Consider the following 24,956-nt stretch of genomic DNA (forward strand, 5'->3'; position numbering starts at 1 on the left):
CCCTGTCCCTGATTGGGAGCCTCCATGGCTGTTATTTTTAAAGTCTCATCTGGTTTGGTCCTTGAATAGTAGGCAAAATATACACCCTCCCCACCTAGATTTACCTTATAATGGAAGCTGCAGGAGGCAGGGGTGAATTAGGGAGTAAATATTGACTTTACTTTTCCATATCAAGTGATCTTATAGTAAGGAGATGCTTTTTTTAAAAAAAAATGGCATCATATTTTAAAATGTTTTGCAACAGAAAAAATAATGAGAGAGATGGATTATTCTTTTTTAAATAGTGATTTAAAAAGTTCATCAAGGTCTATGGAAAGATTCTGGGGATAGAAAGGGCTGCTATGTATCTAAATTGTCACTTCTGCTTTGCATCTTAAACTCAGCTCTTCCAGAATTCAAGCACTTAAGTTTAACTCACTCATATGAATCCTATTCATCGCAGCCCAGTCAATATCATGAGACACTTGAGGACCAGACCAGATGAGATGTGGGGGATCAGTGATTGGATTGCCTGGTGTTTTAATATGAACAAAGCACAGCTGTGGGACCACCCCAAACTGGATTGCCGGAGGGGATCTGAGGGAGCTGGGTCTTAACTCTTTCCCTGACCTTGCACCAATCTAAACTAGGCCCCTTTCAAGCTGCCTTAAAAACTGTGTCCCACCCTCTGCAATTGGGACTCATATGTGGGGAAATATCATGCCCTACACCCAGCCCTGTGGTCCCAATTCCATTTCTAGGAGAAGCTCTGTAACTACTTCTAAGTTGAAAATGATGGGAACCCAGATCACTCTCGTCTGTTTTGATCGGATTTTGATTTGTGTCGGAAGTGGTTTGAATAGGGATCACTGTTCATAGTCTGTGCACTCATCCTTTTTGCTCCCCCTTTTCGGGGCCCTCCCCCCAAAAAGAAAACACCTGCAAAGGCTGTTTGATCAGAAGGAACTGCACAATGAAAAAAACCTGTGGACACACTACAGTTCCTTTCAACTGCCTTTTAAAAAACTGTTGTCTGTCTCCCAGCTCTAGCTGGCGTCAGCTACATTTGGATCTGGCTGCGTGTCATTCGCTTACTGCAGATGCACACGCCAGCCTGGAATGTAATAAATACCGTTGGGAAGACCTTGAAAAATTAAAAGCATTATCTGTGTGCTTTCCTAGGAGAATTTGCTGCCAAATCAAATGTACGTATATTCAGAAGCGAGCCCCACTGACTTCAGTGGGGACTTGCCTCTGTGGGGACTTACTCCCTAGTAAGTGTGGATAGGATTTTGCAGCCTTAATGTTGCATCAGTACAGTACTTTAAGAGAGTATTACACACACACACACCACATAAGTGTATGGTGTAAGTGAAAACTTCTGTACTTATTATGGGGCATTTATTCTTCTTGCAATTAATGGCGCAATATTTTGCATTCTTATGTACTGCTTTTTCTTTATTGTCTGAAAGTGCTTCTCTGTTATAGCTGGCTAACTTAGAACCACATACAGTAATTTATTCAAGGGACAACGACGATATCCCTCTCTCTCCCACCTAGAACTGACCCAGCTGAAGTTTGCTATGTCCTTGCAACTGAGTTACTTGTGACCAACATAGTTTTAAAGGGGCATAGCCTGATCCTATGCATGGAAGTCAATCCATTACTTTGAATTCTCTAATACTTCTGCCTCCATAAAGTTTCAACATCAAACAAGCATATCAACAGGCACCTGAACTACATGCACAAACTTTTCTCCTCCGAAAGGTTCAGAATACAACTTGCAGGCAGCCCAAAGCATTTCTCTATGTGCAACGTTTGGGGCTTCAAAAATAATAAGAGGGGATTCGTTGGCTGGTGTTTTCTTTTGCTTGCTGTATTTGAACGGTTTCCTTATCGCAAGCACATCCTGATATCACATGGAGCTCCCAGTAACCCAGATTGATGACCATGAATCCCTGGCCCATATTAAGCCGAAGGGCAGTAGCTCAGTCTCTGCTTTGCCTCCAGGAGGTCCTAGGTACATCATCACCTGGTAGGGCTGGGGAAGACCTTTGCCTAAAGACCTAGTGAGCCACTGCCAAAACATTTTACGCAATACTGAGCTAGGTGAGCTAACACAGAGACTCAATACAAGGCACTTTTCTGTGCTCTTAACTTGTTTAGCTGAAGCACAGTTGCAGCAGCTAGTGTCCCTAGACTGTGGCTTTGACGTTGCTGTTCAACTTAGCTTTAGCACGGCAAAATGAGGATGCGTTACACACAGTCATGTGTGAAATCGAAAGAGGAGTCTGGCTTACAGTCAGATAATAAACGCATGTTTACTCGGAAGGAATTCCTCCTGCATTCAACAGAACTTACTCCTGCTTTGTTTTGGCACAGTTTCGCAAAGTATCTGTAATAAGCCGAGTGCTCTGCAGCTAAAACAGGCACATTTCCACACTAGAAAATTAAAGCTAAATGGGCAAATCTTAATTGTTCCTATTTTATCCCATTAATTTCAGATTAGGCTTCAAAAGGAAAAGAATGGATTTTAATAACTATTAAGTGGAGGTTTGCAGCACTTCCATGTAAAATATGATGCCACAAGTTTAAACCATGAAAGTCAAATAATAAACACCATTAGGCATGGTGGTTGATTTTTCATGAAGCATTGTTTATAGGACGACTATTAGACAATTGGAGTAATTTGTCAAGTACGATCATTCAGAGAAGCAGTTAGAACATACTGCCTTACAAATGTAACCCTATTGGAATCAAAGCACAAGAGTCAGTATCCATTTCCAGATAGTTTAAAGTTCTTCAGATTACTTGCAATAGTCAGGAAAACTGGAGTTGGATGATAAAGCTTTGAGGAGGGTTTGATTTTTCAAATAATGAGTTGTAAATGCCCATCTTATCATAACACTTTTATAAAGGCATGTTCAACCGGGCTGAATTCTCCTCCAACTTTCTATTTCAAGCACCGTCTCAAATTTCCAAGTTATATCAAACAGTTTCCATATAAGAAGGAAACAGTCTTTCAAATTAAAATGTTAATTGTAAACAAACCTAAACACATTGCGGGGGTGAAGGTGGGGAGAGAATGCAGGCCGCCTATATAACAAAAGAGAATTATATAATTCCATTTGAGTGAAATCTTTCATCTTTGATTTACAGGTTTGAGTCTGCTGTAACTCAAACCACATTTGTTCCATATCTTTCATACCACAGCTTTCCCTAAAATCTTGTTCTAATTAAGGTCCCTTTCAGATTTCTGAATAAAAAGCATGACAGTGTTCATTTATGGCTTTAATGTATCCTTTGAGCTTGGAAAATATATAGAAGAAGAGCATCACTTGCCGTTCAAACAAAGGGAGGCTCTCGGATACTGAAAAATGGAATGATGGAAGGTAGAGAATAATGCACTGTGTTCTTTAGATGTATGTGTGTGTGTGTGTGTGTGTGTGTCAGGGGGGAGAGGGTACTGTAACTCCTCTATCACTATTTGCATCCCTTAAAAATTCTCCGATTCTGAATAAGTGCTATTTCCCTTTCTGTGACAATAAGGCAACATGTGTGAAAGTTTTAAACTTTCATTATCAGCAAAAGGCACAGTTCATCATGCATCCACAGTTACCCACTATACTGGAAGGAGAAAAATAAATAACAGGAGACACCTCTTGGGTTGTTTTGTTGTTTTTTTTAGTACTAGGATCCAACCCTTGAAAAGCCTCAAAGAGAAAAGAACATCTGATGCTCTGGTCAGGTTTAAAAACAAGGAATCTGCGGAAGCACCCAAACCTTGAGGGAAATGCAGGAAGGTCCCTTCTGCTTGCTTGCCTTGAAGCTGGAGCAGAGCAACAGCTTAAAGCAAGGTAAAGGCAGGGGATTTTTGTGTGTGAGCTAACTGGAATATTTGCAATCATATACTGACTAGCTGATATCAGCTCCAAACTGAGCAGCATTCTCCCGGAGTCAAACCACTGCTCGCTCTCTCCTTGCGGAGAGCGTTTTGTTGCACGGGTTTATAAAATGCCACATGAAAAGTGAGAGAACAGAAAGCAAAATAACCCCCCCCCCCAAAGAGAGGAATGGGGCGAACTTAAAAGAGCCATGTTGCACATTTCATTAGGGGACAGCTGAAAAGCAGTGGAGCAGAGCTCTCTTTCGGCTGAGTCCTCCTGACTCAGCATTTAAAAAATGGCACTACAGAGGAACGGCCCACTGTTTCATTACACCGGGAGCATTAAACCAATCCTATTGACTCTTTTGACAATGTGAAGAAAAACAAAACCCGATCCAGTAAGACATGTTCAAAATGTCAGAAGCGGTGGGATTTGTGACACTATTTTGTTCCTCCCCTTGATGTTTCGCAGGCTGCTTTCAATTTCCCTCGGCAACCATAGCTGAGAATGTAGAATTGCTTTAATGTTTCTATTCTACCATTTAGGTCGGCAAGTGGATCACACAGCACACGAAAGCAGGCTCTAGGCTCAGGCTCGCTTTGCAAGCTCTGGTTCCCTGTAACTTTAGAATGGCAGCGGTTACATGGAAGGAGTCTCGGAAGAGCCTTTTAAGTCCATCCAACGAACAAGTGAAGCTGCTGTTCAGAATTCTGTGCCCAGTGTTTATGCTCCATCTGATCTCTGCCACCCAAGCAGCAGACAAGACATGTCTAAGGGTGCTTTTTTGGGGTAAGAGGAGGGGGAAATACACAATGATGTCACACACAGGAAATATCAGAGAGAACTTGGCATTTCACAAGGCTGGCTCTTCTTCCATAGGCTCGCCGGCAGCTCTAGAAAAATAAACAGGCAATCAGAATATGGAACCAGAGTACACAATGACATTGTAGATTTTCATGCATAATCAAAGCTGATTTTTCAGCTCTCCCCCATGTTTATTTGTATTCTTCAGCTATCCATAAATAAAAATTTCTTTCCTAGGAAGTATAAACAAATGTCAAGTGGAAAAACATTTTTGTTCCAAGCAATCACTGCAAAAGGTTCCTGTTTATATTAAAATTGTCAGAATATTTTATAACTTTAGGTTCAGAAATGCACATGCTTTGTGTCAGCAAAATCAGAAAATTTAAATGGAGGGAAAGGTGCAAGCCCGCCATCTCTCCTTCTTTCCCTCTAATTTATCCAGTTTAGTGACAGAGAATACCCTCTTCAAAATCAGGTAACACGTAAGGAATGAGGCAGAGTTTCCAAGTCATCTTGTCGTGCTGCTTCGCTTTCAGGACCCTGTTGGCTGCTTGCCTGCCTAAAACTTCCGAGCTCCAATTCTGAATTTGATTAGCAGACTGCTGCCATAAAGCAGGTATCTAATAATAATAAATAATCTGATTATGCACATCGTCTTTATTAGGAATCACCTGGGAGACAGCCAACAGGCTGAACTAAATTGGCTGTTGGGAATGTAAAAACAGAGAAGACAAAGTATTTTCCCCCCTGCCCCCTCCTGATTGCTCTGGAGAGTAAAGAATGAGAGATTATTTTTAAAAACTACGTTGCCGACAGAATGAGAAATCAGATAATATGGGAATCTAATCCTACAGCAATGCTTCAGAACAAGCACACACACACACACACACAGAGAGAGAGACTTTGTTACTGTTGGATGCCCATTTGCAGATTACCTTCACCAGGGAAATTGCAAATACAATGAGGGAATTTATTAACATCCAAAATATTTACCATTGTAGCTTGCTCTGTGTTCCTTGAATTGCTGCAAGAAGGAAACTAGGGTGTTTCCCCCCCCTCATGGACGAGCATGTGCCTGGTGCAATGGTGATTCTTTCATGTTGTACATGATGTGTCACAGTCCTCACACAAGTTTGACTAATAGCAGATAGCCCTACTCTGCTAGGAATAATATTGAGGGACTCACACATGGGAGCCTTGTTTTTATGTCTGCAAGTGATACAGAATGACATTTTTTTTTACATTGGTTTGATGTTTCCTTTACATAAATGTAAGATACGTTAAGAAGTGCAAATAGCTACCTAACATACGTAACTTACATTAAACAGTGGACAGCAAGGTCAATAATACAGTATTTAGAGGAAACTGAACTGCAGTAGAATAGAAACAGGGCTGATTGTGACTAATTGGCTACCAGGTTTGTTCCTGGGCTCAACTCAAGGTGCTCATGTTAGTCTTTAAAGCCCTAAAATGACTTAAGCCCCAAATATCTGAGAGACCACTTCCTTCCCTACACACGCTCACAGAATGACCCTTACAGAACAGCAGGGGGCCCCTTCTTGATAATTCCACTTCCCTTAGAAATTTTGGGTTGTGTGGCCTGAGAGAGGGCATTTTCTGTGGGGTTCCCTCAAATTTCCCTTGCCACCTGAGGTGTGTGTTTTCAGGGCGCACCTTATTCCTGTGACTGTAATCTGTTTTAACTGTACTTAATTCTGAATTTTAAATTGTTCTAATCCATCCTGGAACCTGCTGTTGAAAGGCAGGTAATCAATTAAAAATACAGTAATAATAATATTCGTTGGAATGGAAATCCCTCCCTCCTTACATCCCTAAAAACAGTCTCAAAGCCAGCAGTACTGTTAGGAAAATGCATCCTTGACTGGGTCAGTAGGTAGATGTGTTGATCCATTATTTTAGTTATAGATGTCTATTTATTATCTATCTATACAAACAGCCCGCCTCCAATGCTTTGCGTAAAATACAAGATATTAGGTCCCTCATGATAGCAGTATTATGCATAGCTACCTGAGTGTCAGGTCCAATGATCACAGTGCTGAATCCTTCTGACTGCATAGGTTCAAATAAAACACACTGAGTTTTAAAAGGAAATATTCAGCCAGCTGAAATGCAACCTCTAGCTTTTACTCAGAAATGCAAATGGGTTTGCTGATCAGAAGGTTGGTGGTTTGAATCCCCGTGACGGAGTGAGCTCCCGTTGCTCTGTCCCAGCTTCTACCAACCTAGCAGTTCGAAAGCACACCAGTGCAAGTAGATAAATAGGTACTGCTGCGGCAGGAAGGTAAACAGCGTTTCCGTGCACTCAGGTTTCCGTCACGGTGCTCTGTTGTGCTAGAAGTGGTTTAGTCATGCTGGCCACATGACCTGGAAAGCTGTCTGTGGACAAATGCCGGCTCCCTCAGCCTGAAGCGAGATGAACGCCCCAACCCTATAGTCATCTTTGACTGGACTTAACTCTCCAGGGGTCCTTTACCTTTTACCTTTTGCAAACAAATAATGCAAAAAAAGGAAGAAGTTCCTATTGAAACTTCAAAGAGTCAGAACCTCTTCCTCTACACTAAACTGTTACAAACAAGCTTCAAAGTCTCATTATTATCTCATTCAATTGTTGGAGCAAGCACAGTCCATCAAATTACTCTGGTGCTGTGGCAGACAATATCAGCGCTACCATTCTATCACCACCGCAGCATTGATATATCTAGATCTATTCTCAATGAGAGCAGAAGCTAGCAACGATGGTACCTAACTTCCCTTGAAAACCAAGTGATGTGATCAAAACCTATAGTGCCTGACTTTGCAGGCATGTGAAATATAAACACAACGGTGAAATTTCTATAACAGCTGTTAAGCATAATACAGCACAGCACTGAATGTTGTTCATTTTTTGGCACTTGTTTTGGGGAAAATGCATAGCTCATTTGCAGCATAACACTTTCTCATTATAAAGCTAAGCCTATCCTTGTATTTTTCTTGGTATCCTGGGTTCTGTAGATAAATTGTTGGACTTGGGTCTTGGAAATGTCCATTCAAATTCCAGCTAAGATTCACTTGGACAAATTGCAACATCTCAAAGCTGGTTCTGCATCTGTAAAATGGAAGTAAGAGCAGCTTCCCTTAACATAGAAAGAAAAGGATTGCCTTGCTGGAGTGATCTAATCCACCATTTTGTTTCCAATAGTTGTCAACTGGGTGACTATGTAAATTCAGCTGATGGCCACCCCTTCCCATTGCCCCTAGCATAGGGTAGTCAATTATATACTGCATGTGTACATAGAGATTTCCTTTTCCTATTAGGACTGCTGGTAGACTGTGTTCATGTGCTCCCATGGTATTGTGAGCAACAACAAAATGGAGATGGGGCTGTCCCTACAATGAGGCAGAGTGAGGCAGCTGCCTCAGGTGGCAGATGCCGAGGGGCAGGAAGCAGCAACAGCAGCAGCAGGAAGGTGTGGGGAAACAGAGCTGTAGCCTACCTGCAATGCCCCTACGCTAATCTGCTGCACCCAGGCACAGTGGACGATGCTGTCCTGTCACTAGTGTTGAAGTAAGATTCATCTGCATGCCCACTTCTCTTCTGCACATGGAATAGGAGAGGGAATCATCCTGTCTGTTGCCACAGGCAACAAAATATATTGGAGGCAGTAAAGCCCGTAAAGCAGTTTTATTTATATATCAGGGATGAGAAACTTGGGTCCCTCTAGTTGTTCCTGGACTGTAGCTCACATCAGCCTTGGCCACTGGCCATGTTGGCTGGGACTGATGGGAGATGTAGTCTAGCAACATCTGGAGGGCCCAGGTTCTTCACCCCTGAGATATATTTGCATATTTGGGTAGGATTTTTATGTTGTATCACTTCATCTGCCCCCAGAATAGCCTAAATCGGAAAGCATGCAAAGGCAAGCTCCCATACCGTTTCCAAAGTCAGTGATTATTTGGATATAGCTCTTGGTCCGACGCAAGGCTCTAATCAGTCTGGTGTAATCTCATTTCCAAAAAGGAATGGGTACTTATCAGCACATACGATGCACAGGGCATTACAGGGCCATGGCTGCTGTTTACGGATCAATCTTTTCATTTAAATCAATCGTAGCCTCATTTTCAGCCCTTTTCTTTCATCTTGAACCAACCCCATCTCTCTTCCCTTTTCCCTCCCCCCTCTCTTGACAATTTCAATTAAGTTCCGAACGTAGAGAGCTCTCATGAACATAGAAAGCTCTGCTTTACCAAACAAAACGTTAAAACACCCAGAAAATCACAGCTTCCCCCTGAAGCCTGCTCCATTTGGCATGTCAGAACAAATCAAAATGAAATAACTGTTTACTCGATGATGTCACTTTAACAAAAAGGAAGAACGAGAGAGAGAGAGAGAGAGAGAGAGAGGTGCTCAGCCAAACCATTCTCTCTTTCTTCTCTTGGTGGTAAATGAGTCAGATATTAGTTGGCTAGGGAAAGAGATGCTTTGTTCAAACTCTGAGATGGAAATGAATCATGCTACTCAGCGCACCAATATAACCTCCTATATAATTGGCAAGTCTTTTGCAAGGAGAATGTTTTTCTCACCAAACACACATACACACAACCCAAGACCACGTTCTGGATAACAGATGTCAACTAATCAATCAGAACACAAGGCTGGGTTTTCCAGCTATCCCCGTTTGAAGTGAGTGTTTTTTGTGTGCTGGCGAATAACACTGAACATCATGGGATGCCTTGCTGACAGTTCTTAACTGAGAGGAACCCTGGAGGAAATGGGAGAATGCTGTTGTCTATCATTGGAATGTGCCTTATATCTAGTTGCACTATGATGGGTTCTTGGTGAAGACTGAATGACGACGTGAAGCACAGCAATTTGGGGTACTTTCTCTTCCATCCCCTAGTGCAATGCCAATAACACCCCCCCCAACGAGTCAGATCAGGGCCCCCACAAAGCCTTATGTTGCTTTGTTGTTTTTGTCTGCTGCTGTACCTTTTTCGCTCTATGCTTTCCAATATCTCCATGCTTGTCTAGGTCCAGTCTTCCATTTTGCAAGAAATGAGGCTGTTCAAGAGTTCCTTGTGGAGCACTAAAGAGCGCTAAATGATGTTGATGATGATGGTGGTGATGATGATGCACAGCAGTGGAGGATATTTTTAAAAGTTAAAACCTTCATTTAAGGTTTTAACTTCATATATTGCTCTGTTAACCTTCATATATTGCTCTGCTTTACCACAGCAACAAAAAATTCACAGCTCTTCAGAACTCCACAGGCAACATTTGGACTGTCACCCACTGTAAGGCTCATTGGAAGCTTGTAAGGCTGGGGCAATGGATACAGGGCATAACATAGACCTAAACTCTGGAAGAATGATTTGGAATTTACTGCATGTTATACCTTGAAAGAGGAATTATATGAAAATGATGCACAGATGGTATTTAACCCCGAGTAGGTTGGTTAGGATGTACAAAGTTGGATCAGATCTGTGTTGGAAATGCAGAGAAACAGAAGGGACATTTTTCACATGTGGTGGACATGTAAAATGGTTAAAGGATATTGGGAAATAATCTACAATGAATTTAAAAAAATCTTTAAAACAACGTTCTCCAAAAACCCGAGGCCTTTTTGTTAGGAATACTTCAGCCTGAAGTTCCTGGTTGTCAGAAAAAAATTTTTATGTACGCAACCACGGCAGCTTGAATTTTGCTAGCCCAAAGATGGAAAGTGAGTAAGATCCCTAGTAAGGAAGACTGGCGACATAAGATGATAGAATTTGAGGAAGCAGCAGGTTTAACTTACAGAATAAGAGAGCAAGAAGAATTTTTATTCAAAATGGAGTAGATTTTTTTTTGCTGAATATTTAGAAAATAACTGTACAATTGAAAACACTGGTAGCATTTAGATAAATGCAACAGTATGGCAAATATTTGAAGGATGTAAAATACAGAAACAATTAGATTGGCCCCTCGGCTAGTAAAGCGAAATGAGCGCCGCAACCCCAGAGTCGTTCGCAACTGAACTTAACGGTCAGGGGTCCTTTACCTTTTTATAGTAAAATATGGAGGAATGATATAAGTAAAGTGAACCATGAAAGGGAAGGAGAGAAGTCAATTGTTACATGGTATTATGTAAAATGTTTATTTTGAGGTGTATAAACTGAAAAATTAATTAAAAAATTATAAAAAAGAAAGCTTGTAAGGCTGGAGTGACGCTGAAAGTTAAAATAGCATTGAGGCATTAATACACACCACTCGATTGCCTCCGAATTATGTTAAGGTAGGAAAAAGCATGAGGCAACACACCCTCACTCCCCACCTCAAAAATATGAAACTTGTATGGATTTTGGCCAAAGAAAAATATTACCTTCATTGGGATTATGGGAGAAAGTGAATCCTTTTACAGTTCAAGATGATGAATGTCTACTGATTTCAGTACAGTGGTACCTCGGGTTACATGTGCTTCAGGTTACGTACGCTTCAGGTTACACACTCCGCTAACCCAGAAATAATACCTCGGGTTAAGAACTTTGCATCAGGATGAGAACAGAAATCTTGCTCTGGCGCCGTGGTGGCAGCAGGAGGCCCCATTAGCTAAAATGGTGCTTCAGGTTAAGAACAGTTTCAGGTTAAGAATGGACCTCTGGAATGAATTAAGTACTTAACCCGAGGTACCACTGTACAGACTGATGAGATGAGAGGAATCTGGAAACTGAACTACAGAATTCATGTGATGATGTGCCCTTGTATCTTTATTTCTCTCATTTTCTTCAACGCCAGTCTTCATTTCAATTTGTGAGCTTGTTTTCTTTCCTTTCTTTTTTTTTTAAAAAAGGCTTGGAGGCTGAAATGACCACATGCGATGCTCTGGTGGCTTGATATTTGCAGAAGCAAATGCGTTGTTAGAAGAAGAGAAGGTGGCTTTATTTAAGCTCCTAGCAAATCAATTACTGCTAAGTGGCAGTGGTTTCAAATTAGCACACTCTCAAAATATGACAATTAGCTGCTAATTAGTTTAAACTCTGTAATTTGATATGCCAAACTAATTATGCTTCATTTTCATTAGCTGAAAACTTGGCTTTATTTCACCATAAAAATTAGGTTCACTCAGACTTCAATTATGGCTTGCATTGCATTTTGTTTCAAATCTCTTCACATTGGTAAAAGATGTTTCATGTTCACATCTTTGGCTGATAAAAAGAACTCGGCAGTTATTTTACATATGGCTCCCAAGAAAAGTCAGGATCTGCACTAAAACCAATAAGGTAAATTCTGCCTCCCCACATCTAAAATCCCCATGAAATTAAGGCCACAATCCTGAACCCTCACTGACCCAAGAAGCAGCCCCACTGAACTTCATGGGGTTTACTTCTGAGTAGACTACAGCTCCCATAATCCCCAGCCAATTTAGCAAAATATCATGGATGTTGAGAGTCACAGTCCAGCAATGTGCAGGGACCCAAGGTGGATGAACACTGGGCTACACCGAATGTCTCAAACTCCTTCTTTCAATGGTGTGTCCAGCTTCACTCGCAACATCCAAAGAAGTTCATCTCTAAGGGATTTGGTTCTCCTCTCCCTGTTTCCCCTTTCTTCCACTTAATGGATTCAGACCAGTTCCGCTACATTTGGACTCTCCTTCGCTGTTCAGAAGTGCCAAGAAGCATTTGGCATGAATAAACGCAAAGAGCTCTATAACATCCTTTTTTACAGAGTCGCTTTTCTGACAATATGCTGTTTTGCGCATGGAACTATTCACACATCATATTGAAATACTTGATCGGTGAAGCGCATTGGCAGTTGTTCTTTCATTTTACGGAATTGTTAAATTCAGGTCCAAGTCAGTCGTGTTAGGTCAGTGTGAAACAACAGCTGGCAGGCAGGGAAAAGGAACACTCCCATCCTTATTCATTGACTAGCTGAAAGTGCCCAGTGTTGCCCAGGAATTCAAAGAAACAAAAAAATAAATTTAAAAAAATTGAGATTTTTAAGTGGCTCATGTAATTTGTTAGTTTTAGGGCTCTTTATTACCCCATTTCCATTCTCTCTGACATGGCCATGGCATCACTTGAATCCAGTTGTGTTTTTTTGGTGTGGAATGATGTTTAATTTGGTTTTTTAAAAACCCTATATCAGGCATAGGCAACCTCAGCCCTCCAGATGCTTTGGGACTATAGCTCCCATCATCCCTGACCACTGGTTCTGTTAGCTAAGGATCATGGGAGTTGCAGTGCCAAAACATCTGGAGGGCATGGTCAGGAGGGGTTGGCGATGAAAGAGTTGCTGCATCTCCTTTCCCCCTCCCCTCCTGACTGCACCCCAGAGAGCAGGAGGGATGTATCCTGCTGGGCATTGCTTTGTAAGAACATCCATTGAAAGCATTGAATAAAATATTGGGGGGAGGGGTGGCTGGGTAAGCTCCACACCACATAACCAATCACAGTATGCAGCACGCATGCACACCATTTGCATGGCAATGCCCACCAACTTTTGGGAGCTGCTGCCCCATCAAATATTATATTGACCTCAGCCCCTGGGAGTTGGCTTCTATGCTTGTGAGAAACAAGCTGGTGAAGCAGTCCTCTGCAGCCACTGGGAATGCACCCTTGAGACATGTTTCCTGCTATGCTGCCTCACATGCTCAGCTGCTGTGCCAGGCATGTCTTGCCTTCTCATTCTGCCATCCCCAATAGTTGACCACCAACACGCCTCGGTTTGGTGTGGTTCAGGTCCCAGCTGTTCTGGAGCCACTATCAACAACAGTGCTGCCTCTCCCACACTGTAGATCATGAAGGGTAGTTCGTTAAAGGACTCCGAGGGGCGTCGCCTCGTCCGAAACCTACGGAGGCTAGGGCCTAAAGCGCCCCCCCGAGCGGTAACCCCTGGGGGGGCGCCTACGGATGTACATCTCGGGGGGCTCCCCCTGTTGGTGTTTAACCCTTCCCGGTTAGACCGGATAGTCGGTTAGGGCCAATGCCTAAAGCCAATACCTCTCTACCTGTAATCAATAAAGTTGTGGCCATTTATGCCCATTAACCTTAATTCTGGTGTCCGTGTCTTTATTTCTACTCATGTGGAGGGGGCGGGTATTGCCACGCAACTCCTAATTTTGGCCAAGCAGATCTATGGAAATATATTTTCATTAGTGTCAGGGAACTGCCATCAGCTCAGGGGCGAGAGGGGAAAAGCCGGATGGATTACAGAGAGCCCCCAAAGATCGTGGGAAGCAGCACCTCCTCAGCGGAGGAGAGTAGCCATACCTCCAGTGGAGAGGAGCTGCAGGGCTCGGGGGAGGCGAGGCGGTGCCAGGACACCTTGCCTGAGCAAAGCGGGGAGGAGAGAGGTCCTCTGTTACCCACACCCTCCTTGCGCAGTAGGCTTCCGTGCAGAGAGGGGAAGCGCAGACTGGGTGTCAAGAAACCACTCTGCTGGGGAAGGTTTCAGGACCGCCCACTCTCAGATTCTGCCAGTGAATGAGCGAGCCACGGAATAGTGGCGCTCTGCATGGTGAAGGGGTTTTTTTTTTTGGCACCAATAACAAGGCTTTACAACAGACCAGGGAGGCATTTGCCTGATTGCTTTCGAAAATGCAACCACCCTGATACCCTTATAGTTAGCATAACAGTTCTTTGACAACAGAGGAAATCTGGGCCTATCCTTTATATTTTGTATATTCAAAATATACAAGTTTCTACTCAATCAGGCTTTCGTTTCATTTCATAAACATTACTATTGAAATATTGCAAATGGGCACATGGCATAGGTGGGCTCCCTGCAGAAACATTTGCTAGCTGTGACCCACGGAATGCATTCTCTTCTCTGTCAGTGCCAACACAGAGAAACACATTTTCCCACTCACATTTTAGAACACATGTAGAGAGACAGCTAAAATAGTGGCAGATACCAACCAAATTATTATTGTTTATATCACACCTTTCCTCCATCATGAAACCTGAGATACACATGGGTTTTCCAGATGAGCTTCCGCACAGCTATTGACAAGGTCTTGATCTGCTTGACTTTAGCAAGGTTCCTGTATCACGTGCTTTCGCAGCCAGCCCCTAACTCACTGCCTGCCACAAAGCCCCTGCCCATTTCACTGACCTGTTCATGTTAATTTGTGAAGGCTGTGCACTTCGCCTCTTGTGTAGGCTGGCACCTCCCCTGAATAAAGAAAGGGGTCTTGTCAATTTCAACGCTCCATCAGGTGAAATTGACAACATTTTGAAGCAAGGCGTTTCCCCATGAATATCCAGTTCCCATGGGGAATGAAGAATACAATCTAGGAATAACGCACTGGAAGAATACACAAGGGTAGAAAATATGGCATGGGCTTTGCCATATATTGCAGGGTGATGCAAATCAGCTTCAGAGAAGACAGGTCCTAGATAATGGCACACTAGCATACAGTCCAATTAGTCTGGGATGACAGGTAATTGAGTAAAATGGCTAAGCCAGTCTTGGAAATAAATTTGTCCTTTTGTCACCTGGCTCAGGGCTTCTTACTGTGTAAATACAGCCTGGTGATCCAGAGAACTGTTACAACTTAATTCTATAGTGTGGGCACCAGTGCTTGAATCCTGTTTTTGTGATGGTTCCCTCAGAAAGCTGTGGCAGAGGGCATGATTTGACTAAAATCTGGAGTCAGGGTCTGGGGATTGTGGTGTTCATTAGGGCCCTCAACCTTTCCCTCCACCATTTTAGCTTTGTTGGGCTTGTTGATAAAAGTTTTGTTGGGCTTGCTGACAAGAGTGGTCAGAGTTTTGTAGGTGTGACAACAAAGTTCATGAAGATAACTTTCAAGCAGTACAAAACGATAGAATATTGTGGCCACTAGATTTGGGGGCCCCTCCAAAGTGGTGTTTGTTTGGATTGTGTGCATGTGTGTTGATTCTGAAACATGTCATTGATGCAATAATAGTGCATTAGTGGTGGATTCGTACTGGACCATCCACACCTCATTCCAATTTATTAGTTGTTCTGCAATGCTTTCCCAGTGTTGCCACATTATTGCCAACCAAAGGGGAACTCTTGAGGTTTATAGCACAACAAAACCAGGAAAAATGAACAGCAGCAGCAGCAGCAGCAAACAGGATTGAAAGTGGGACTGTATATAACCATTCCAATACCATAAGTGCTGGTTTTGACCTATAAAGCCTTAAACGGCTCAGGACCGCAATACCTCAAGGACCACCTCTTTCCATATGAACCCACCCAGACCCTGAGATGATCTTCTGAGGCCCTCCTTTGTGTGCCTCCTCCTCGAAATGTGTGGAGGGTGGCAACACCCTCTGCAGTTGGCTCCCTGTCTGTGGAATGTTCTTGCCAGGGAAGTTTGCCTGGCACCTTCATCCACACCTTTAGGCTCCAGGCAAAAACGTTCCTTTTTTAAACAGGCCTTTGGCTGATCTGTTTGACATTCTATACCCTTTTAAAATGTGGCTCTTTTCAGGGGTGGGCAGGTGTTATTGGGTTGTTGTTTTTATTCTGATTATATATGTTGTGATCTTTTCTGTGAACTGCCCTGAGACCTCTGGGTATAGGGCGGTATATAAACACTAATAATAATAATAATAATAATAATAAATGCACAATAAAAAATGACATCTAGAGCAGCCCAGTTTCCCGAAAACCAAACAATCCAAGGCAACTATAGAATGCTTCTCTGTTTCTGGTTGTTCCAACATTGTCAAGGAAAACAACATGAAGTTAAAGCATGCAAAAAGACTCTGGATTATAAAAAAAAAAAAGACTTAAAACACGTTCCTTCAGTCACACAACAGAAGTACGCAAACACTTGTCACTTGCCGTTCTAAGATTTTGCACGTACCTGGCATGTTCATGTGAAAAAGGCTGGTCCACATCCACCGAGAGTAAGGCCATAGCTGAGACTGCCTCTGTCTCCTCTGTTTCTTGTTTCTGAGTCTCAGCCAGCTTACAACTAACTGGCACAACGTAAGGCTCCACAGACTTCCAGTACTTGCCTAAAGAAAATACACCATAATAACTCTGCAGTCCCATAATTTATGGGAAATTTAGCTAGCATGGTGGTATAACCCTAGTAATTGCTTAGGTCCAACGCAGAGTGCTTATAAGTGTGTGGAGTGGTTGCAACAGGGAATTTCAAACGGCTGTGATGAAGTTATGATTCTGGATCCCACAGTGCCAAGTTGGAAAGTGCTCTCTTTTCCAAGGTCTGTGTCACAGCCCTTCCTAAGAAAGCAATAAAGTGAAAGAACAGCACACAGTTTAATGAACTCTTAGTATCTGGGAAGCTGGAGCCGTTGGTGGGCTACTTCTAACAGTGTGAGCATTTCGGCATTTGCAAAATCGGAGATTTGTGAAATGGCAGGTACATTTAATGCAACCATAAACGGCAGGCAGTGGGAGAAAAAAATCAGAGACGACAGCAACTAGAACAGAAGTTTGGTATGCCAGAAGGCACTACGCATCTGTGTTGCCAGAACAATCAGGTTTGTTAGTCCTGGATGTTCTTTTGCCTCTAACCTCAGGGCGTGCACTAGAACAATAATTTATTTAAAATGTTAATATATGTACTGGCTGCTATGGGAGCACTGCGATATATTATAGGGTAGCTTAGAATAAGGCCAACAAGGGAATATTGGTACATTATATAATGTGTGGAATTAAAAAGCAAACCAACTCAAAAACCAACCCTGAGTTTTCAAACCTCCTGCTTATTGCAACATCAAAAAGTCTCTGAAGCAAATTATCCAGGCGAATGAAGAACAATCGCTCATAAATGGTACATTATCCATGGCACATACTTATTTATTTTTATTCAGCAAGATGTATATAACATTTAATGGATATCTCCAAGCAGCTTACATAAAATGGTATAAAATATCCATTAAAAATAGCAATAAAAGCAGGCTTTTAAAAAGTAGCCATGTCGAAAGTTACCAAAATTTAGATAATGCCAATGGTTTAGAAGAGGAAATGCACATAATAAGTGCTTAGATTGGCTTCCTTAAACAAAAACAGTTTAAGTAGGTGTCAAAAAGGGCACAATGAAGGCTCCTGGTTACTATTAATAGGCAGTGAGTTTCAGAAAATAGGTGCTGCAGCCTATTTATTCCAGGGTGAGCAAACACACTGCAGTAGCTGGAGCCCAGATCAGTTCTGTGTATATACCCAGAAACTAACAGATGGCCTCAGGTTGGAGAACATCTTCCTTGGAGGAACTCCTAAAACCCATTAACTTCTTTGAAAAATTGGTACCTTTTCAAAGCTCAGGAAGCCAGCCTACAGCAACAAGAGGAGAAAGGAGCACATTGAAAATGGGCACAAATATTTCCTATAGTTTAAGAATTCAAATTTGGACGAATAAATTGTCAAGCTTGGCTTTTATATTTATGAATACAATCTCATGTGGCAGAGTTGGGGGTTTCCTATGACAGGGTGAGCTCAATGTTGTTGGCTGGTTGGTTTTTTAATCCCCCTGACATGCTAAGTATCAGGCATGTATTCAAATCCAATACAATTGGACCTTGGTTGACGAATGCCTTGTGCCTTGAACAATTTGGCTCCTGAACACCACAAACCTGGAAGCTCCAGTTTGCGAACGTTCTTTGGTACCCCAAAATCCAACGTGGCTTTCGATTGGCTGCAGGAGCTTCCTGCAGCCAATTGGAAGCCGTGCCTTGGTTTCCGAACATTTTGGAAGTCGAACGGACTTCCAGAATAGATTCCATTCGACTTCCGAGGTACGACTATATGTGTCTCATAAAACTGATGTGGTAAAGACACCTTAGGCCTTGGTGTGAGCCTTCAGATGCTGAGCTGGGTAGCTCTATCAAGCAGTTTGCCATACCAAGAATAATCCAGAGATACCAAATCTCTGATAGTCCTGGAAAATTATAGCATCCTATCCAGGAGACCTTGACGTAAGCTTGTCATAATAAAATAGAAGATCTATGCTAGGGTTTCAATAGCAACCAGATGATTTGATTATACTTCAATTGTAAATGTTTGTCTATCTGACTCAGTACTGTCTACACTGATTGGCAGCAGCTCTCCAGGTTGTCAGGCAGAAGCTTTTCCCAGACTACCTGGAGACATCAGAGATTGTACCTGGGACTTTCTGCATGCAAGACATATGCTCTACCACTGAGTTACAGTCCTTTCCCAATACTGAGTTGCACCATTGGTCTATGAAGCTCGTTACTGTCTGACTGGCATCAGCTTTCCAGGGCTTCATCCGAGCCCAAGGATTGAACTTGAGACCTTTTGCATGCAAAAGATGTGCTGTAACCCTGAGATACAGGGTTGAAGGGGTTCAACAGGTAGTATGAGGGTTTAGAGCTGAACTGGATGGAATTCTCTTATTTATGATGTAGCAAAGCTTGAATCCTTTCAGGAGATTGTATCTCCTTCATTCACAAACAGAAGAGGGGACATCAATGGAAGCCAAGCATCAGGAAAAGGGCAATCTGTTTAATCAACCAGTAACATGATAGGAAGGTGGTTTCTTGGACATAAAGCCTCATGACCATTTGAGTTGCTAGCAGGATCCTTACAAAACAGAAATATTTAAGGGGATTAAAACTGCAGCATAGTATGTATCTTAAAATAAAAAAGATCCAAGTGATAGAAACTTGGCTTTTCTCCAATAGTGTAAAATCCATCACTTTAAAAATGATGTATATAAAGCACCGAACAATCACTGGGTCTGGCAAATTCTATTAAAAAAAAGCAAGACAGAAACATTCTCTATTAATGGTGCATTTAGAGACTATAATCTCTATTCATTAAAACAAAAAAAAAAAATTAATAAAAAGGTTATATGGGCATTCCACAATGTTCCCACAGAACATTCACGCAGCCCTTAGTTTGCAATGAACAAGCAATTCAAACTCCATTATTTATGGGTTTCAGGGTGGGGGCAGTTCTTTGCTAGAAAAACAGATGTGCAAGAAAACCAGATCTGTTGGCATGGGAATAATACCCTGCTCTGTCATAAAAGAAATGAACCCATGTTCACCACTGGAGTTTTTGCAAGGGAATGAATAAAATAAAGCAAAACCAACTTTTGACTCTCTTCTTTTTGATTGTGACCCCCACCCCGCACTCCAAACCCAACAGAGTTGAACAGCTGATTAATTGCAAACTGAACTGGGTGCCAAAATTGAACCAGAGTGGGGTCAGACTGCTGGCACTCACAATAAAAAAAGAAGAGAGTAGCTTTTCAGCTGATACCCAGCGGAAAACATACAGGAGCTGAGGAGCATCCGGTTTGGGATGGGTCATTCTCAAGGGATGAAGGTGAAAATGTTCATGGTTCTCTAGAGGGAGGAGGGGCAGAACTAGACAACGGAAGTGGAGGGGGACAGGAAAGTAATTCAAAGAGGCCGAAACACTACAGGGGGACCCCTGTGTTAAAGAGACTTGGAGAGAAAAGACGGTGGAGTGACAGGGGAGGACCGGGGGGGGGGGGAGGTGATGGCCCCGGGTGCAGAATCGGGGGGGGGGGGAGAGATGGGTGCAAACCAGGCTGGACAATGTTTCTTCCAAAAGGATTCAGCTTTTATGCATCCAACTGCTTCATGCTGACAATATTAATACCTGCAATAGTAAAGGTAAAGGGGCCCCTGACCATTAGGTCCAGTCGTGGCCGACTCTGGGGTTGCGGCGCTCATCTCGCTTTATTGGCCGAGGGAGCCGGTGTACAGCTTCCGGGTCATGTGGCCAGCATGACTAAGCCGCTTCTGGCAAACCAGAGCAGCGCACAGAAACGCCATTTACCTTCCCGCCGGAGCGGTACCTATTTATCTACTTGCACTTTGACGTGCTTTTGAACTGCTAGGTTGGCAGGAGCAGGGACCGAGCAACAGGAGCTCACCACGTCACGGGGATTCGAACCACCGACCTTCTGATCGGCAAGTCCTAGGCTCTGTGGTTTAACCCAGAGCGCCACCCACGTCCCTAATACCTGCAATACACTATCACAATTACGTTTTCTGGGAGCATCAAGCTCCTGAATCTTCTTAGAGACTGGTCCAGTTGGTCCCTTATGTGCCCCCTTAGGTATGGGCAGCATAGCTTCCAACTTTTCCCTTTTCTTGCGAGGAATCCTATTCGGAATAAGGAGATTTCCCTTAAAAAAGGGGAAACGTTGACAGCTATGATGGGCAGCTGTCTCATGAGTGCAGCTGCACACTTATGAGAGGTCTGCTGATGGAGAGAGGGAGACAGTGTCAGGAAAGTCCTGTGCATTGATCTGCACATGGTGGGAAAGTTAAGCGTGTATGTTTTGGAATGTCCATGTATCGTCCAGCACTGCTCAGTTAGTAAGAGCTAGTAGCTCAGCACTGCTCAGTTAGTAAGAGCTAGTAGCTTTTTAAAAAGAAGAATGAACAAACCTTGCAACTTACTATGAATTTTGGTGATCTTTTGCAAAGAAGCCATGGCATTTAAGTTTGGGGTTCGGTGGAGGATGTCCTCGGACAGGGGCTCCAGCTGCAAGACAGGAACAAATCAAGTGCAAAACGGTAAGAATCTGCAGTTAGCTGCACGGAAGTAAGGCTCGCTGAAGACGCTTAAGCCTTGTGAAAATCTCAGCCAAAGAAGTAGCTAACATGTTGCGGGGATTCCTCCCACCAAATGAACAGGGGCTCAGTTTTGCTTTCTGTTTTTCAGCCATGTAATTGAATTCCAGGGGGCCTTTCCAGTGACTGCAAGACTAATCCACGAAGCCTCTCAAGCAGGTGCATGGCTGTGCATTAGTCATTTAAAAATGCTAGTTATCTGGGCAATTTTTTTTGTAGGCTCCTCACAAATCAAATTCCAGTGTGTCTCTATGTCCAGCTGTATGCTGAAACAAAACATTGTTGAAGTTGCCTTAGAACTTGATGGGGCATGCCATTGTTCTTTTTCTTCTTCTTATCCCCTTCTCCCCATAATTCATAAAAGAAAAACACCAGAAATTTATTTTATGCACAGAGAATTCCATACTTCAAAATAACTACTATAAAATATCTTTTCACAGACATAAAAATGTGCAAACATTTTTCGAATGTTCAAATAAATGGAATAAGAAATAATTCCATCAGTCCTTTTAATGGAAGTCTGATTTTATAGTTTTAACTGATTTTTACACCCCCCCCCCAAAAAAAATATTGTACACTGCTTAGAGGTTATGAAGTTAAGTGTATATAAATTATATGTATACATAAATTGACCACACACGCAAATTTGTCCTGATGTTTTCTTCATTTCTGTATGTTATTTTGCAGCTGACATCTTGGGCCAAGATCAATTTACTATCCTTTGCACATTCTTGCCTAAGCGAAGATGTGATTTTGTGGCGCACAGCAATTCCCATTAATTCATTAAATAATGACCATTGACATCCCACTGGAACCTAGTTACGCAGAACAGGCTTCTATGGCTTTAGGAGCACAAATGCAGCATTTTATTGGTGTACATGAGTTACTTACTGCATGTACAGCATGTGCAAATGTTCTGATCGCTTCTATAGAACCAATACACTCCATAAGATGTATATTTAGTCCCTCCCATTTCTCGTCCTGGCTTAAATGAATGGTGCGATGACTGGCTTTTGGAGGCAGGATCTGTAAACACAGCTTGTGCTGCCATGGATAGAAACACACAGTTGGTTTGGGTCCATTGAGCTTTCTTGGGATAAAGGAGGCTGCCTTATAGCAAGTCAAACCATTTATCTGTCTAGATCAGTATTGTTTGCAGTAACTGGCAGGGGATCTCCGGGGCTTCAGGCAGGACCCTCTCCTAGCCCTATCAGAAGATACTGCAGATTGAACCAATTCAGGTGGTTCTACCTCTGAGCTTCATCCCTTCCTCAAACTTCTGAAATGATGTTTGAGAATTTCTATCTATGGCATTAGACCTATGGTGGTTATTCACACATGCAAGGATTAAGGTTGCCATATGCCCTCTTTTTCCAGGACATGTCCTCTTTTTCGTGGGCATGTAAAATGAGAGTCGTCATAGAGATCCATAGTTAAAAGTTGAAGTCGGCAAATGTGCCCTCTTTTTTTGCTCTTCAAAATACGGCAACCCTAAAGTTGCCACGGCATGATGGACATACACGAGAGAAACAGTACTTAATAGCAAATGGTCTATAGAGCTCAAAGAAAAAGGCTACCATGAAGGAATTGTTTGCATGAAGCTTTTGGGACCTTTTAAGAAATTAAATAAAGAATTGGTTTTAATCAAAGATTTTTTTGGTACAAAGCAAACAGATAAAAAGGGAAAGGTACATCTATTGTCTCCACTTGCAGTTCATAGTCTTTTTCACAGTTTCTTTACATTTAGTGAGAGACACTTTTGTCATAGACATCTTGCATATGGGGGGAGAGGGGGGGAGAGAGATAGGGTATTGTTCTTTCATTCTATTGACTATTATTGACGTAGGGGTCTGTGTCAGCATCAGTTCTGGACCTTCCTCTTCCCTGTACTGTGTATGATAATCTGGATGCCTCCGTTGGTGTGAAAAGGGGTGAATGTAGAGAAAGGCAGAAAGGACCCCACTTTATGATAAGGAAGAAGATCTGGAGCTCCTAGATTCTGTTTAAAAGTCCCTCCTGCAAAATAGTTAACAGCTCATTCATGAGATGGCCTCTATTCTCTTGTCAGTTTCTGCTCCATGTCAGTAAAACCTCATCAGCCTTCGGAGGTAGGATCTCACACCCTATTTGACCCAGATAGATGCGCCATTGTTACGAAAACACCACTAAAAAATAAAAGCCAGCGGATTATAGTAAGATATGTCCTTTTGAAGAAAAAAGGGAGACTGTCTGCATCAAGAATAATTTCTGATGGCAGTGATCCATTTTTAAAATAAAAATAATCATTAAACTAAGTAGACAAGAGGGTGTCCCTGGAAAATATCATGAGACCCAGCAATGAACAAAAGAAATCACTCCGCAGCTGACAGACATAGCAGTGTCACCTTCACTCCTACACTTCTTGGCATTTTATAAGCTCCGGAGCCAAAGAGTGAAGGGGTGAGGGGACTGCAAAAAGAAGTGGAAATACATCTTTATAAAAGAATTTTGCATAAACAACTGACTAAGGTCAGCGCAGGAGCAACAAAGCTGTTTGATGGATATGCTTGAAAAAGATACACCCAGGGATAGTTTTTTCAAAGGGTTTGAAGCCAGCCCAATTGGCCTGTTGCATGCTTTCTTGTACTTGCTTCCAGATAAGTCGGTATGCACGGCGAAAGGGCTTTCAAAGAAATGGCATCCCGGTGCAAGCCAGGTGAGGTTTGCCAGCGCTTCACCGCCATGTCTTTACAAGCAGATGTGAGCTAAGCTGTATTATGGCGTTGTAAAATTCTTGGGCCAGAAGGGAAATGGGCGAGGTGAGATACATGGTTAGACACAGAGAAGGAAGGAGGTGCATTATACAGAATAGAATCTATTGGGAAACGTCTTCCTTCTACTTAAGGAAGAGATAGAAATTCTGCTTTCAGGACAGAAGGTAGGGACCTGGTTCAAGCCCCAGAATCTTTGATTTAGAAAGATTCCCTGTCTGAAACCCTGATGAGCTGCTGTCAATCAGTGCATACAATATATAAGAACAGCCCTGCTGGATTTATTCGTCCTGTTCTTACATTGTCCAACCGGTTATCGATGGGAAGCCTACAAGCAGGAGTTGAGTGCAACAGCAACTGGTTCATAGAGGTACACAGCCCCTGCCATTGGAGGAACCATATAGCTAGATGGACCAATGGTTTGAAGTGGTAAAGGGCAGCTTCCTGTGTGTAAGCAGGCATTGGTCCATCAATCCAATACTGCCAATACCATTTTTCTGGCACCAGTTTTCCCTTGACTCAAGAGGTTTCTTTCCAATTCCCATCACTTGGGATCTGATCATGTGAGTAGCCACATATACACCAGCTGCGTCGTTTCACCCGAAGCCCATTTTCTTCTTAGAAACAGGCTGGATTGCTTCAATTAAATTAGCTTCCTTAAGGCAAATTTACTTCTTAATGATTTGATTAAAATGATTTTACCTGCATGCACATAGATGCAAAGTTTGGGGGAAGTATGTATTTACGCCATTCTACCAGCATGCTGCCAACATAAATTCATCACACACCCATAGAAAACCATCATGAAACCAATATTAAGCAGCCAAAAGCCCACACCAGTTTTTAGCTGATTTTAACCTGTAGCACAGGGGTAAGGAAATGTGTTGGGGTGTGTGTGTGTTTGCTGTTTTGTTTGTTATTATGTTATGTGTTTTTTTGTTTTTATATTGTAAGCTGCCATGTGATCCTCGGAGGA

The 24,956-nt window shown here is 42.5% G+C and overlaps 1 protein-coding gene across 5 annotated transcripts in view; it reads right to left on the reverse strand.

Annotated features, from left to right (window-relative positions):
• Positions 1 to 210: 210 nt before the first annotated feature.
• The window catches only part of HDAC9 (histone deacetylase 9), a 423,892-nt gene continuing 399,146 nt past the window's right edge, over positions 211 to 24,956 (reverse strand). For 3 of the 5 annotated variants that reach the window (XM_083405344.1, XM_083405343.1, XM_083405346.1), the window contains exons 24-27: positions 21,057 to 21,141; positions 16,493 to 16,646; positions 14,767 to 14,826; positions 211 to 4,759 (exon numbers count right to left, since the gene is read on the reverse strand). In XM_083405344.1, the coding sequence (XP_083261470.1) occupies positions 4,720 to 4,759; positions 14,767 to 14,826; positions 16,493 to 16,646; positions 21,057 to 21,141 (339 nt within the window). In that variant the 3' untranslated portion in view covers positions 211 to 4,719. The remainder of the gene's footprint in view (positions 4,760 to 14,766; positions 14,827 to 16,492; positions 16,647 to 21,056; positions 21,142 to 24,956) is intronic. The other 2 variants (XM_083405349.1, XM_083405345.1) reach the window with 1 other exon arrangement.

Source organism: Podarcis tiliguerta (genome assembly GCF_965153285.1).
Source record: "Podarcis tiliguerta genome assembly, chromosome: 12".
Classification (NCBI taxonomy): domain Eukaryota; kingdom Metazoa; phylum Chordata; class Lepidosauria; order Squamata; family Lacertidae; genus Podarcis; species Podarcis tiliguerta.